At 42.4% G+C, this 17,510-nt stretch overlaps 1 protein-coding gene across 2 annotated transcripts in view; it reads right to left on the bottom strand.

Annotated features, from left to right (window-relative positions):
• Positions 1-17,510, bottom strand: part of ABCA4 (ATP binding cassette subfamily A member 4) — a 1,118,748-nt gene that overhangs the window by 31,766 nt on the left and 1,069,472 nt on the right. For both annotated transcript variants that reach the window (XM_085601480.1, XM_085601481.1), the window contains 4 exons: positions 15,309-15,450; positions 13,467-13,601; positions 12,067-12,170; positions 11,883-11,975 (listed from right to left, as the gene is read on the bottom strand). In XM_085601480.1, the coding sequence (XP_085457606.1) occupies positions 11,883-11,975; positions 12,067-12,170; positions 13,467-13,601; positions 15,309-15,450 (474 nt within the window). The remainder of the gene's footprint in view (positions 1-11,882; positions 11,976-12,066; positions 12,171-13,466; positions 13,602-15,308; positions 15,451-17,510) is intronic.

The following is a 17,510-nucleotide window of genomic DNA, read 5'->3' as shown; positions in this document are numbered from 1 at the left end:
AGGGACTGTTTAGACAGCTCCTTACCACCTAGCCTTGAGTAATGGGTCCCCACAATTACCCCAAGGGCAAAAATTCAATTTTGTTTTTTTTTATGAAAATTCACCGATTACGCTTACCGTACGCATACGGTAAAAAAAAAAAAAATGTTAAAAAATTATTCCCACTCTCCCCACACCGTGTGCAAATGGTGCCCGCAGGGCCCCATTTGTGCATGGCATATCAGTATAGTTGAAAATGTAAAAGCTTACATTTCACAGCGAAGCGCATAATATGTCCTGCATGTGCGCACGGTGGGCGAAGCGCATCGCGCTTACATGGGACATCCACGGCACTAACTGCGTAAAGTGGGCGCGCGGTGCGCGAAGTGCACCGCTTGCTCACTGTGCGCGCACGGTGCGCGAAGCGCACCGTGCGCGCACGGAACGAACTGCGTTAAGTGGGCGCGCACGCCACGAATGGCGTAAAGTAACTTAGCATTTAAAAAACCGTACAAATTCACTGAAAAAACCATAGGTTTCACACACGTTATAGTTAGGAATTAGCATTTAAAAAACCTTGCAAATTCACTGAAAAAACCATAGGTTTCACACATGTTATAGTTAGCTGGACATTTTACTGATAAAAAACCAATGAAATTCCCCCGTTATAGTTAGTGCAGGCAACTATAACTCACGCGACCGCAATCCTCTGCTGATGACATATGTGTCTTTATGAACAAAAAATATTTGTAATATATGTATAGCTAAAACTTAATGGAAGAAGACATGGGCAAATAAGTGTCTAAATACAGTATTAGCGTCAGCAGAGGATTGCGGTCGCGTGAGTAATAGTTGCCTGCACTAACTATAACGGGGGAATTTCATTGGTTTTTTATCAGTAAAATGTCCAGCTAACTATAACATGTGTGAAACCTATGGTTCTTTCAGTGAATATATATATATATATATACGTTCTTTTAACATACAGGGGAACTGCAATGATTGATTTTATGTATATATCATGAGAGTTTAATCACAGTCTTGATAAACACCATCGAAACGAGTCAACGACTTGATACACAATTCGTGCTGGCGGCTGGTACCATAGATATTGAAGGATTGTCAAGATATCGGGTTCCAGTCCTAACGTTAAATACATACAGATGTGATTTTTTGGATGACAAAGGTGCATTGTCTTGTTTTACTCTCATCTTTTTTATGTTGTTTCCTTGATTTGTTGATTTTGTACTTAGTGGCAACTTTTCTTTCTCCATGCTGCTAAAACATAGGGGCTCTACTATCTGTACATGAATTATATGTGATTTGATTCCTCATGACTTCTGTTTTAAACCTTCATATATATTTTTTAATGATTTTAATAAAAAGATGTGTATCATTTCTGCTACTGACATATTTCTGGTTTGCTGGCTTTGAGTTGACAGCTAGACTCATTTTGTGTGTGCTAAACCCTGCATTGAGCAGTTTGGTGGATGAATGTAATTGGTGTTTATTTTTAGGCAGACCAAAGGATGACTTGTTTTTTTACACGTTGCATACAGTGGAACAGCATACAAGAGAGTGGCATAGAGTGGATTGGGGTAAAGTGGAGTGGTGAGGAGAATAACATACAGTGGGGTGGTATAGAGTGGAGTAGTGTAGAGTGGAGTGTGGTAGTTTAAATAGACGTAGCATGAAAGTCTGTGAATAGATATAGATGTAATGTGGCAGAAATGTAGCTTATGGTAATTTTTGGTAGTAGGTGTAAATAGTTTAAGTAGTGTTCAAGTTATAAGTGTCAAAATACTTAGTTATATATTGTGCCATGGTGTACCATGGTAGGTTTGCTGTATACAGTGGTAGGTGCTGATAAGATAGTATGTGATTGGCTAATGGCTGTCGGTACAAAATGTAAAAAGCAGTCATGTAGTTTTCAGCATATTTTGGCTCCACTCTAATTTAGGGCCTTCGGATATAGTTGAGTTGTAAGTTTTATTGTTGGTCCCTATCTATTACCACTTTATTAACGTAGTAAAATAGAATAAAATATATTTATATTTTTCTATAACTTTTTAAACCATTTACCGAGAACCACGCTAGTACCTACAAAGTACTACAGTAGTTACAGGGGAAAAACTAAAATGTATAGCGAGATCTTAAAAACACATTGTAGTACAGTATATCAGTGTAGTACAGTGGTTTTATAATTTTTTGACAATTGTTTTTTTTTTAAAGTAATGTGGTAGTTTGTAGATATTACATCAGCACTCCCCAGACTTTTCTCCAAAGAATTAAATATGTAAAAAATTGTAAATAACCTGAAGCACACTATATTTGTGCAATATACTGTAGCACGGTGTATTTTTTTTATTTGTTTACATATTTAATAAAAATAAAAAATAAGTAAAGGAGCTGTACTCCATAAAGTTTTTTTAAAAATATTTAGAAACTTATAAATTATTCTCCTTACCTATCAGAAACTCTACTAAAGTGGAAATAGGTAAGGAAAAAATATAATACCTAATACTTACCTATATCTGAAGCGCTGATGCAGAACACAGCAAAAGTGTACTTAAAACAACATTCCTGCCATTAACTTTTCTACAGTGTAGTTTTGTGAAATTTAGTAAAAGTACCACGGTACGTGCTGATGACGAGGCTTTACGTGAGTGGCTGATGACTGGCTTTGAGATGTCAGCAGTGATGTCATAAATGATGTCATAGAACACGTCATGAGTGATGTAATATGTGAAGTCATAAGCAGTGCATGGTGGAGGCGCAAGTTATAGCTAGCTCTGCTAACTGTTAGTGGTGAATGTAAGTGTTTTGTTTTGTTCATAACATTAATGCTGTCACTGACATATTCTCCTAACAATAATGTTACTTTAACCTTCGTGAATTTCTCAGGTTTAAAAAAAAACAGATCTTTGTATCACACCTAAAAATAACGTTACCAGGGCCCTATGTTTTTTAAATGGGGGAAGGGCCACGTGGCTCCCCTTCTCAAGACTTATTAGGCCCTAGGGAACCATTCACCCAGGTCTTTTTTTTTAAGGGGGAGGGGGCCATGGGGACATCATCCAATGAGTGTGTTAGCTTTTTTATAGTTTACATAGTGGCGGGTACCTACCATATTACTGCTGTACCTAATTTTGTACAGCCTGTGTTAAGCTAATGGGTGTAAGTGTTTACAAAATGCATGTGATTCTACTGCATCATAGGTGTGGATAGATATTGAACAGGTTATCAATTTTTGTATAGAGGAGTAACTTTGTCTACAGGTGGTGTGACAGTTGATGACTTGGGTTCAACATGTTTCACACAAGTTCTTTGGTTCTGCAGAAAAAGTTTCCAGCAGGGCAAAGATTCTTTGTAGTAGATGCTAAGGGCCTGATTATGATGGTTGTCGGTCAGACCGCCAACAGGCATTGCAGCGGTCGGAAGACCCCCCAACGAGTATGTGGGCATTTCAACACCTGAATTTTGATAGGACCACCAGGGTGGCGGTTGGAATTCCGGCAGTACCATGGCAGGGGCATGCTGCAGCCACAGGAACATGCCGCAGTAGATGCCGCCGCCGTGCAGCACCTCAAGCACGCAGTGTACCGTGTGCTATGTATTATGTAGTGCATGGCACATGATGCACGGAGGTGAGTGCCATGGAAGGGGGGTACATGTGCCCCCAGGGACTTACTTTTCCAGGGGTTATGAAGGCTGGGGGACCTGCTAGGGGCCCCAATCCCTTTCTGACAACCTTCTCATGGTTGGGTCCCGGCCATGAAAAGGTTGCCGGAAAGGGATAAACTAATCCCAATGGCGGTGCCTGCCTCAGCACTGCCGCCAATTCTGGGCGCTCCTCCGACTGCCGCACTGTCGGGTCCTGGACCCTGGCAGTGTAAGTGGCCTTTCTTCAGGCTGGCATCCGTCTGACCACCAGTATCAGAATATGTCGGTCTGACCGAAGGGCTGTCAGTGGTTGGACCACCTCCGGCGGGATGGCGGCGGTCGGACTGCCAATATCATGATTAGGCCCTAAGTATTGTAAGCAGCCTTGAGTTATTAGATAGACTCATCCTGACTTTTGAATACTCTGTGGTGTATTTCTCATGAGAGTTTCACTGTCTGCAAACAGTGTGGTACAGAGTAAAGTCTCTCCATAGAGTAAACACTGTTTACAGTACCCATTTTTCTACTCATATCAACTTAATTTCTCAACGTAGGTCAGATGACTGTGAGGGGTTCGATATAGATAAAAGCTGTCCAAAGAAGGGCATTCATTTTAGAACACATGTTGAGTATCTTGAGTAACTTTGCTTTCTCTGAACATTTGTAAACATATTGAACACCATATTCAATGAGGATTTCACATATATCTGTGGTTGATTGCTAAAGTAAACTAGGCTACCCGTTAAGTACTTGGTATACGGTCAATGTTGCATATAACACATATTTGCTGCAACTTAGGAAGTTGTATCTGTGATGGTATTAATGATGCTTCATATTATTCTGAACTATTTTGTACTTTCTTTCAGGCCTCTAATGCCATACTAGTTTACAGAGTATTGTGTACAAAAGAATCTTGGATGATGTCATCAGTGAGGTCACCAATGATGTCATTTGAAATGTTATCAGTTATGCCATGAATGATACCATAGAACATGTCATGAGTGATGTACGATGTGCAGTCATAAGCAGTGCATGGCGGAGCGCAAGTTATAGTTAATTTTGCTAAGTATAACTGGTGAATCTCTGTGTTTTTTCAGTTCGAAACATTAATGTTATCACTAACATATTCGCCTAACTATAATGTTACTTTAACCTTTGTTTTTTCAGTGAATTTCTAAAGTTTTTTAACAAAAATAAATCTTTTTATCACACCTAACTATAACATAACTTTAACTTTTGTTTATTTTCAGTGATTTTCTAGGGATTTTTTAACGTAAGGTAATATTTAATTACAATACATAATGCACAGGGACTAGTCTATAGCACCAGCAGAGCTAACATCGTTACTTACTACTAACATGGAAGGTGTTGTGTCAAACGGGCAAATGTAAATAGTGGCCCTGAGGGATCAATTTTCCAACCCAAGAATCGCAATGTGTACAAACGAAGCAAAGTTTCACTATATTTTGAAACGTTTTGTGCAGCAATCATATCTTTTCAATGTTTTAAACATATTTACATGTTATACACATAGCAAATTTATGTTCTATCACATTTCAAAAGCCCATACTCTTTGATCTCCGAATACAATACTTCACTACTCATTAATGACCATATAGATAATAAAAACGGGGATATATATATATATATATATTATCTACTGGCGGTCGCCAGTAGATAGTTATAGTTAGGACCATGTTTCCATAGGAAATCTCAAAATTCTATTTTGAATAACTTTGGCGCCGGTTGACGAATCTTCGCGAAATTTTCAAAACTAATGGGGCGCTCCGCTCAGCTCCTACCCTGAAAGTCTCGGGGTGATTCGTCAAGCGGGGGCCGAGAAAAAAGGGGGTCCCAAAACGCGTTTACCCCATGCATTTTTCCATAGGACCTTTAGTCGAAGGTACAGCCCGAACGGCTGAACAGAATTACTTGAAATTTGGTAGAGAGGTAGTCCTCAGGTCAGGGAAGTGCCTTTTGCAGGTCTGGTGTCAAGCTGTTCAGTATTTCCTGAGAAAATAGCATTTAAAAGCATATAAATAGCTATACGCGCGAACGTGCGCGCACGGTGCCGTGCGCAAGCGAAATTCTGATTGGTTGTTAGATGTCAGTCAACATTCGAATCGGTCGAAATCAGGAAGTGTCGGCCGACATTTTGTCTCTCGTACTGAAAAGGAAAGGGGGAAAAAAGGTGGAAAACGTGAAAAGGGGGCAGGGAAGAGAGTTCCTGACCCCCTAGCCTTTGTCAGGGGGTCACAGAAGGACCCCCATGGGTGAAATAAACATTTTTTTTTTTTTTATAAAAATCGCGGGGTGCGCGCACGGTGCGCGGATGGTGCACGGAGTGCGCTGCGCATCGTGCGCCTAACGCCTGCGCACGGTGCGCCCCCAGCGCCCCAAGCACGCGCACGGTGCGCGCACGGTGAAGACCCTTAAAAAATATATATATATTAATAAATACATAACTTATCATTTAAAAAAACGTACAAATTCACTTAAAAAACCATAGGTTTCACACACGTTATAGTTAGGAATTAGCATTTAAAAAACCTTGCAAATTCACTTAAAAAACCATAGGTTTCACACGGGTTATAGTTAGGTGGACATTTCACTCGTAAAAAACCAATGAAATTCCCCCGTTATAGTTAGTTCAGATAACTATAACTCGCGTGACCGCCACTCTATCACAAGGATGATGTCATCAGTGACGTCATGAGTGATGCCACTGACCATGTCATGAGTGATGTAATATGTGACGTCATGAGCAGTGGATTGCGGGCGCGCGATTTATAGTTATCTGAACTAACTATAACGGGGGAATTTCATGGGTTTTTTACGAGTGAAATGTCCACCTAACTATGACGCCCCTGAAACCTGGGCGTCCCGAACTGAATTGTTCGTTACACAGATCCACTTAAACCCTACAATATTATAAGAACAATTCTTTCGTTGTTCCATACTCGGTCATTCTTGATTGTACTTATCTGTGTATGCCCTACACCTGAGAAGACTCGCCTACCATTTTGGGCCTGTATATTGTTCATTTCTCTAGATTTTTAGGATGTATGTGTCTCTTATTGTTATGGTGTGAATGGATTTCAGTATGAATGAGAATGTTTGAATAATTTTATATCACTAACTGTCCATGGGTACCAATGTTTTGCAGGACTATTAGGTCCTTTGTTTTGTTAAACTATTGCTGCAATTCATAAATTCTGCGTATTTATTAAGCAGGTTTTTTCAATTAATTTCAAAAAATCATCAGGAGCCAAGATGGCGATCGGGACGGCAGCGTAGGCTCCCGGCTCCGTGAACCTCCACATCCCGCACAGATATCCTGCATGTGATCCTTAGCCTGCGCTATATGCCCGTGTTGGTGACTGAGAGCGGCAACCGATCGTGTGATTCTGAAGTTTCTGGCGGCGGTACCGCCGGAGAAATTTTCATTTGAAGTCTGCGGCCTGTGCAACCCTGGAACCGGGACCTCGGGTGGACAACATGGCCGGGCGGCAGTTCAACAACAGCGGCCTTTGGTGACTGGGTGGAGTCGGAGTACCGGAGCGGTGCGAATATTGGCCTGAATTTCGCCGTGGTCATTCCTACCACTAAGCGTAGCGGAACGAGTGCATGCCCGAGGTGGCAATTCCGGGATTCCCCGGTAATTGCCTGAGCCTTCGCCGGTGAGCGGCCCGGACGCTGCCCGTAACTCGTCCCGATTTTCGCGGGCTGCTCCTGGATTTTCGCGGGCGCTGGTCCGTGGTGGGGATGACTGTTACCCGTGACCACACACCGGATACATATTTTTGCTTGCCCCCGGAACCCCGTTTCCAGTGACATGGAACTTGAGGTGCTTGTGCCTGGGTCCCGGTCCCAATCTGGGGTGGACCTACCCGGCGGCCATCTTGATAGGATGGAGTCTATCATCCTGTACACTAGATCTCAGCAAGATTGGGCGTGTGTGACTAAGAGGAGCGTGGCGGGGCGAGCGCCGGGAGCTGTGCTGGGGTACGGTGACCTTCTCGGAGCTCTCGGTGCCCTTCATTCCACCTTGGTTCACGGCGCCTGGGTATTGGGGAGAAAGCTCGACGGTATGGCGTCAGCGTCGGAACAGTTGCGATCTGCCTGCCCCCCGGTACACAGGGACTTGCTACACTCCACACAGGAGGACAGTGTCGTGGCCGCCCCTGTGAATAGGGAAAAGCTGGAAACTCCGGACAATGTGCCAACGTGTGATCGGCTGGCTGTGGCTCTGGTCTGTTCCGGAGGTTTTGGATTTGAGCGGAGGTGGTGGCTTTGTCCCACGCGCAGCCTCCGGCGACCCAGGCCATATTCAAGCAACGGTCGCCTGCTCTGGCTGATTCCGCCTTCCTGGACCTTGTGTGCAGTGCAGATCCTGGGGCAGTACTGGGAAAGATGATCCTCCAAAATGCTGACTGTGTTGGTATTCAGAGACGTCCACCCTACATGTGTGTGTCGCTCCCTGGTCTTTTTTGGACGCTCTTCTTCCTTGTAACATTGGACATGGCACTGGGTCGATGGGTATGCATGGGTAGATTCGCAAAGAGTGGCCAAGGATAAGGCCGATCCTTCAGAGGTTGTCATCTAATAGGCGGGCGGGCACAGGGGTTGCGTGCTCTCATGGCATAACTAATGGTGTGATAGGTGCATAATGCTCCCCATTTTTCTTTGACATGGTCGATTTTGTGTTGTTTACTGTTTGCTTTGGGGGAAAACATATTGTGCGGGAGGGAGAAGCCGGGGGCATGCTTTGAAGGCCCTCCTCCAGTTTATTAATACTCTCTCTACCCCCCCCGTCTGGTGGGGTTTCCTTTCTTACTCTTTTTTCTCTGTTTCTTCTATATTTCGGGTCTGGTTCCGGGGCGACAGGCACACTGCTGGGGGGGGGGGGCCGTACTCATCTGCAGAGGTGCAGGGTGGGGGGTTGGGGGAGGGGATTCTTTAGTCTTTTAATTTTTTTCCATGGCCTCCTTTTTCTTCTCTTATTCTTCCTTGTCTTTTTTTTTTTCTGGGATCAGCACGGTAGGTCTCCTTCGCTGTCAATCACTGCTTTTTCATGTGTGCCTCAATTTCCGTGGTGTTTTCTGGGTCTTAGGGCAGGGGACTGCAGGCGCAAATGGTCGTGATATTCCTCCACATCCTGAACCTCCTGTTTCAGCGCCATTGACTTGATAGATTGCTGTTTATTGTTGACGTATACTATTCTGCCTGCCATTTTTCGCTGCTGGGAAATTGTTTGGCACCTGATCCTTCTATTTCTTATTATAAAATGAAAACCTTTTGTATCCTGGTCTCCTACTTGGGCTGTTCAGTGGTCAAGAGTATATTAGCATGGAACTTCTGCTCCCCGAGGTGCTGCCTGTGATTAACATTTGCTTTTTGTTACTCTGACTGCTTAGTGGCCGGCCCCGGGGGTTGTAGGCCCATACTTGTCTTTGGTTGAAATGTCAATAAAGGTTTTAAAAAAAATAAATAAATAAATAATAATAATAATTAACACCTTATTTTGATTTGTTATGTAATTTCTACACGGTCTAGACAGAGTGGTTTTTCTGTTTTAAAAAAATGACTTAGATGCATCAACTAAATAACTTTAGGTACAGCAGATATTTTCGTGTCCACCTAACTATAACCTGTGTGAAACCTATGGATTTTTAAGTGAATATATATATATATATATATATATATATATATATATATATATATATATATATATATATATATATATATATAATAATTAACTACTGGTGGTCGCCAGTAAGTAGTTATAGTTGGGACCTAGTTTCCATTTATTTTGCAAATAGCTTTGGTGCCATTTTATGAATCTTCACGAAATTTTCCAAACTAGTTTGCCACTCACTTCACTTGCTGCATCTTCAAGGTACACTGATGAGTTGTTAACAACAGTACGCATATATACTTACCTATATATACTTACCTTCACAATATTTTGGAAGTACATATTCTGGCTATGACATTTTTGAGGTGCAACACCTTTGTGTTTGATATTCTGACACAGAAACATTGTGAGTCACGAGAAACTCCCAGACCCTACAAGTCGGCTGAAACTCTGAGAAAACACAGTTTCCCAGAATTCCACTACTGTGCACCATGAGCCCTGCCTATTGATTCCTGCTTAGCCGTCCAGACAAACATGGGACAAACTTCAGACAAATGAGGGTACACCCCTATGTATGATTCATAGATCTGGGAGTAAAGGAGAACATACTATGCTATATTGCAAACAAGACTCTCACCTGACCTAAATTTCTTTTCCATAGGCCTAAATAAGCTCGATAGGCCACCCACTGACATACACACACATTCAATTTTTAGTTTTAATTCTAGTTCATTTAGTGCTTTTTTTATTGATTTGTTCTTTTTCACAATTAGAAACATTATATCAAAAATATATCCTTTCATTATACAAATATTAAAAGCATGAGATCACCAAACCTTTTTAAAGTGCAGAATCTTTTTCAATTATACAAATCTAATTAAATGTATTCTCTGCTTCTTTTGTTTTCCTTACATTTTACATGTACATAGAAATCATTACCATTTCCCCATGATTAAACCACAATCATATTCTCACCTATCACACTGATGCGCACTACCACACCACTCACATCCATGCACTCATTACCCAGCCTTCAATAGCATACAATGATGTAATCACAAAGATGATATATCATGACCATCCGTGGGGGTGTTGCCAACTTGGGTACCAATCACTCTGGCAATATAGCATGGGACAACTACAGTGCAACATGCCTGTATGTGTTTTGCTTTCTTGGGCCTGCATCCTAAAACGTATATGTGGGACACCCAACGAGTGACTGCTTGTACCAATGGGGTAAAAGTGTTATGCAGGACCTCCTCTACTTTTTCAGGTTTGTGTGTGGTGGGGGCAGAGATCTGCTTACACTTTGTAGTCGGTAACCTTAGCATAATTAAGCGCAACAATATATTAAAGTGTTATGCTACAATATGACTTGCAAACTGATTGGGACAAGAATATGTAATCTTCACGATAATACCTATCACAGGTTAAGCTGAGAGTCACCCCGTATGGAGCAAAAAACGAGATCTAATATGTTACATTTTCACTTAGTGTTATATCCTAATTTTTTTTTTTTATAGCAACTACACTGCTTTAGCAAATGTGCAATCACTTAAGCATCAGTGCATAAGGGATTTGTGAAAGAGTTCAACAAATGAAAGTTGAGACCTCTAAACGAAGCCAGATGACATAAGGTCAGTTCCAGCCTAATTCTGCACAATTATTTCTGGATTACATACACCGCACAGGGAATCGCACCGTTCTGCACTGAAATTGGAACTACTTGAAATGTACAAGCATAATATTTGCACTGATCGGCCAGTGCAAAAACCCCAATTTGTATTTGAGCAGATGTTGTTGCTAATTTATGGGCGAAAATATACCACCACCTCTAGTGCAATCTGTGCAATCAGGAAAGGTAGCTGCAAATGTGTACCAGCATCAGTTGGATCTCAGTCATCAAGGCATAAAGATTAGAAAAGATATTTTAAGGCATGGGCAAAGTGGGCTTTGGCCCAGGGCCCCAGCGTTTCAGGGGCCGCCTTTTAGAACCAGCTCTGTTCTGCAGAGTCGTGTCCAAATTACTTTGAATAGTTCTTAAAACAGATTGTTATAAGTATCGTTTTCCTTTATTTAATTAATTGATTTTTAATGCGGGTTATGTGTGAGAGTCTATTGCAGCCTTTTTTTAAAGAAATGTTGTTTGTGTTTCATGCAACTTCCAAAAAAATGTTTCTTTTAGCTCGAAACAGGACCTTACGTATGAACAATGGGAGGGGGTCACTGAGATTATGTGCAGTGATATTAGTGAGCTGCTGCTGTGTTATAATAGTGAAAACACAATTCATTATCCCTGAATATTAGATGTAAACACATTTGGATGAGTGTGCCTGTGCACTGACCTGGCCAAAGAGGGCATGAAAGAGCTGAAATTGCATCATAATTTCAAAGCTATTCCTAACAGGGGCCCACAAAATATTTTTGATCCAGGGCCCCAACAATCCTTAATATGTCCCTGAAGCTTAGAGCTATCTCTGAGAAACGTATTACAGCTCATAATAGAGAAAACGACAAATCAATGTTATGTGCACTTCCTGTCTTTTTTGATAAAGCACGGAGAGTTCTCAATTAACACAGAAAATGAAGATATTCTACATACTTGTATTTTAGATGTTGTATTGTGCCCAGACACTTGAAGGACCCCTTCACCATTATAGCCAGGCGGGTGCAGAGAGCTTCACATTCTTCCATGCTGAAAATTAATATAATAGATTGCTTAGAAAAATGGAGAGAACTCGGTCTACTTACAATACAGACAGGTAAAAAAGACTATATACTCTTACCTGTGTGACGTCAAAACAACAGCCCTTCCATCTTTGATGATACTGACGATCGAATTCCACAGGAAGCGGCGGGAATGAGGATCCATTCCTGTCGTAGGCTCGTCCTGAAAGTTACATTTTAAATTAAAAGTCCCAATTATGTCAACATGGTCACGGCAGGAACAATCAGTCAACTGATCAATATGTAATTGCTCTATAATTTGTGGGAGAGAGTTGTTGGCATACATTCTGGCATTACTTTCTCATAACATGTTCGTACTGACAATGACATCAGAACTCAACAGAAGTAAGAAAATAATGTCACAGGTAGCTAGGAATAATTTCTTAATATTAAGTACACATTAGTCACGTGCAGATCAACTTTTGGCCTGTAGATGGTGGTAAGTACCCACTCATTTTTACAGGTAAAACGATATGAATGTGTTTTTTCAAACTAACTAAAGTACCTTCCGTTGCTCCTGAATCAAATTTACAAATTTCATATTATATTTGCCTTCTAAGTGATCTCTGCGTAAAATATGTAAAGAAAATATAATTTAAAAAGTATAAAGCTGGAATAAAGGTGTCGCAAAATCAATTTTGCCAAACTGTGCACTCGTGGCACTTGTTCAAACGTCATGCGAATAAACCATGTTGTACCTTATTGCCTTTACGACCCCGTTTACACGGACCTGTCCTTTAAGTGAATGTGGCTAAAGTACTATGGAGCATATTAATGAGAGGTTTGCGTCATGCTCGCGTCACACAACGTGGTACATGCTTGACGCAAACCTCTAATTCAGATTTATGAAGCCACACAAAGCCACTTTACGTGGCTTTGAGTGGGTTCATAAATATGGAGTATTGCAACACCACGCTAAGCTCTGCGTTGAATTACTTTGTGCAACGGAGGTGTCCATGGGCATTTTGTGGGTGTTTTCACGCCACTCCCATGGTTTTTGATGCATTTCCAGGTTTATCAAACCAGGTTAACCTGGAAATGCGCCTAAAAGATACACTACCCCACCAGAGGCATAAAGAGGAGAAACATCTTTATTTCTGCTTGTTGCTTACTCTTTCTATGTCTGCTGCATTCAGCAGCACACATACAAAGAGGAATATGCCTCTAGGGATTATTTTTGAGCAGGAAGATGTCCCTTCCTGAACAAAAACAATCCTGCCTGCAAGCATGCAATGCAGCACCCTTGAACCATGGTGCAAGGGTGCCTCCATTGGCGCTAGACTGCCAGAGGGCTCCAGCACAGGGGAAAAGGACAGGAATGCGCTGTATGCCTTAAATACAGCAAATTCCCGCCCTTTACCTGTGATGCAGGGCAGCACAGTAAGGTGACTTGCTGCGCCCGCTTGTGCCACAATCTTCATAAATATGCCTCTATGTACATACAAAGGGCGTCACTTACCAGCAGTACCACGGGAGGACAGCCTATCAGAGCAATGGCAGTGGATAGCTTGCGCTTGTTCCCGCCGCTGTACGTGCCAGCGACATTATCTGCATACTTTGTGAGTCCCAGTTTTTCAATGCCCCAAGCTGCCACCTGGGAAATAGGGTTGAGAATACATTTTAGAAAATATAGATATAAATTAAAAATACACCTATTTGTCATAGATACAATTAATTCTACAATAACAAAGCGTATTTCAAAAAACATACCTGCTGATACCCTGATTCCTAACAGAATAATGACCTTGGTAGCTTTACAAACATCAGGCACTCATTCTACTTTTGTATAGAAAGCTTGTAATTGAATCCTGTTTTGAATATTAAGGCAAACACAACAAGATGGTGGACGGAGCGCTGAAACTTTTCAACCACTCACCCCCAGTCACAGGCCACAGATCTGGGTTTAATCCATTATTCTATTGCTCCCTATGCCATCACAGGTTTGACCCAGCCATATGCAAATACGTTTTGGCCATGTTTCTCATGGGAACAGTGCAGCCAGAACTGGCAGGCCAGGTCCTCCCTGGACTGGAAACAAGCATCCTGGGACCAGTTTTGGGGTATTTCCCCTCAGCAGCCTTGTAAATCATTCTTGACCCCGCAAGAAGATGATGGACGGAGTGTTGAAACTTTTCAACCACTCGGGCTAGACTGTTCCAATGAGGAACAGGGTCAAAATTGATTTACATATGGCTGGGTCCAAACTGGGGTGGCATAGAAAGCAAAAGTACAATGGATTAAACCCAGATTTGTGACTGGAGGTGAGTGGATGAAAAGTTTCAGCAATCCGTCCATCGCCTCGTTGGGTTTGCTAAGTTTGCCCTAAGTTGCCAAGGGTATGCCCAGACATGGGTATCTTGCTCGCTGGTCCACTGGATTCAAGCTAGCCTGGCTGATGAGGGGTGTTACCCCAAAACCAGTCCTAGGATGCTTGTTTCCGGTCAAGGGAGGACCTGGCCTGGTAGTTCGAGCTGGACTGTTCCCATGAGGAGGAGGAGGGTCAAGACTGATTTGCATATGGCTAGGTCTAAATTGGGTGGCATAGTGAGAAAAGAACAATGGATTAAACTCAGATTTGTGACTGGGGGTGAGTGGTTGGAAAGTTTCAGCACTCCGTCCATCATCTTGTTGTGTTTGTTTGAATATTAAGGTGCCAAGTTGTTTATTTCAGGGTGCATTTGGACGTAATTCCATTGACACACACTGTGGTTTCGCCCCATCAATCATGCAACCACACCTCGACCAATAAAACATTAATAACCAGCCATCCGGCATGGGCACAGCTGAACCCTTTGTCTATAAATGCTACGACCATGAACACACTATGTAAGTTATGCTATGGTTTTGTATATGGACAAGAGCACACTATCCAAACATATCATCAAGGAAGAACTCCGACACTTGTCTGTGATGGAACTGGAAACTGTGTGGAAAGGAACATCCGGGGCTACAAGATCATTCTATTGATACATGTGAATAAAACCACAAAACAGTAAGAAGGTGACTTTCAGGGTGGGTGTTTGAATAAGCATTACAAAATGGATTTGCAGAAAGGACCATTAAACCTGTGATTCGGGGTGGGAGGAGGTAGCTAGTAAAGATGATGATTATTATTATAAGGAACAAATTAACCACCTAAAAGTACAAAACCAGATTTAACATTTCTGTGGAATTTCAAACTGCTATTCTCTGGCATTTAAAATACTTTGTTTCTAACAATGCACTGTTTACGCGCAGTACGGGGGACTTTACCCCATAGGTGTTTGGTCATTTGGTCGATTAGGCACACACATTGCTTTACCTTGTTAACTTCCTCTGCTGGAATGCCTCTGAGGCGCCCATAGAGTTGAAGGTGTTCACGGCCTGTAAGTAGATCATCAATAGCATCAAACTGAGGACAGTAGCCCATGTTCTGGTGGGCGTCAGCGATGTTGGTCAAGATACTGCAAAAACAAAAGCAAACAAGCAAGACATTCAGATCCAGCTTGCAGAAATGATCACAATTAACCATGGATGGATCCCTAAATATAATGGTGATCCATTTAAAATACTTAGGGCCGATTACAAGTTTGACAGGGCGACGGCTGGACTGCCCTGCCGCAGCACTGCCAAACCCGCATGAGAACCGTCCAACAAGTAATGCCTCTTTTGTCATTAGCGGGTGATTCCTTTGCTGTTCCCACTGTGGTGCCTATAAGATAGGAACCGGAATGGGAATGTCAAAGGAAATTCGAGCACTGCATGTACTTGAAAGTCCATGCCGTGCTCGAACTTCTGTGCATGAACACAGGGAAGCACATGTTGTGGCCCCCTGTGTGCATCCACAAGGAGTGAGGCACACCTTTTTTTTTATCTCTGCCGCTATTTACATGGAGGAAAGACCTCTATGAATTCAGTGGTGGTGATGAACATCGTAATATGCTTGGCAGGACCACGGCGGTCCTGCTAAGCATATCGATGCCTCTTGCCTACCGCGTAACTGCCAGGGAGCGGCGGTTCCCTGGCGGAGTCGGCAGTCCCATGCCAGCACGACCACTAGGGTCATAATGTGGCAGTCGCAAGACCGCCATACTACCATGAGTCTGGTGGTCCTAGGATCGCCAGACTCATAATTTGGCCCTTAGTATTTAATTAGCAATTGGGGCATGTAGCCTGGGGCTACTACTACTGTGTAGGATTACAGCTAAACTGTATTAAAGGTAAACATGTGGGTGAAGCCAACAAATGACAAATTAAAAAACAAATGTTTACAAAAAGGATTTCTAGACTTTTTAATGACTATCAAACAGCCTGGGGTGCTAAAGTATGTTTCACACTCACGATTTTATCCTGGCTGGCCTATTATGGACATCTTTCAATAAGAAGCTTTTGGCCTCTTAAACACTGCTTGCGAGGGCCATACAAAAGAACACAGCAAATATGGACAGTTGTTCCCATGCACGATGGCTGATCCCTTATGTAAACCAATGTATGGACCAACAGTAATTTCCTCTTCACTAGCCCAGCTAATACCTAATTGGGGTAAACGTCATGTGGTCGCGACCTTGGTATATATGACAGTTACCTAAATAAAGATCATATGAATGAACTGATAGTGCAAAACATAGCAGAAGCCTTCCCTTCTATTGACTTTGGAAATTGGCTATATCCTCCACATTGTTTTACTTTGGAAGTTATATCCAAGACTGTTTAAATTTGGAAATTATACCTAAGATCACTTGCAGCTTTCTATCAACACATGATAGTGTGTTAATAATTATTTCACTTAGCGTGTGCATAGCTTGGCTCCTTCATTTGCACTACTTGAGAGACACTGCATTGTTATGGGTGCCTTTTTGATTTTGATTCTAATCATAGAAACATCAACCACAAATAGGACCCGAAATGATCAAACCAACACAACCACACATCCCTTGACCCCATCGAACACACAATCTGTAGGCTTGACACAGGCCCCCCGAGTTTGTCCATCATTAGCAGGGAAGCTCCCCAGGGAGTACCAAAAGGCATACACAGGGTGATGGTCCATAGAGAAGCTTCATCCCCCCCGCTAGTCGGGGACAATTAGAGAATTGCGTCACGAAGGGGCACTTAAATACATCAGTAACTCTCAATCTACCCCCTGACGCAGCCCCCTATGTGATTATATTTAAAGGAGTCCCAGTACTGAGACGAGGCCAGTTGGAGACCTATGACGAGCTCAAAAACAAAACTATGTTTTGGTTAAATAAGCAAAGGCCCCTAGTAGGCATGGAACAAGGGGAAATATTAATGGTTAGAAGGGTGAATTGGGTGGGAACTAGGCCCAAGGATAACATCGGGGATTGTGTGGTTGTGAATTTTAGAAATACGCAGACTGTTGACCAGATATTAAGGTGGAGCCCAACCACGGATTCGAGTAACATTTGGTCTATGCCTCTTAGCTTTTTTTACCCGAAGGGGGCCTACAACGGGGGACATGCTACGGATGGTCTAAGGGGCAGGGAGTGGAACCTGGTTGGGC

The sequence above is a fragment of the Triturus cristatus genome, chromosome 4_2 (genome assembly GCF_964204655.1).
Source record: "Triturus cristatus chromosome 4_2, aTriCri1.1, whole genome shotgun sequence".
NCBI classification, from domain to species: Eukaryota; Metazoa; Chordata; class Amphibia; order Caudata; family Salamandridae; genus Triturus; species Triturus cristatus.
Note: the sequence above shows the minus strand (reverse complement) of the source record. Positions and strands in the feature narration are given on the sequence as shown.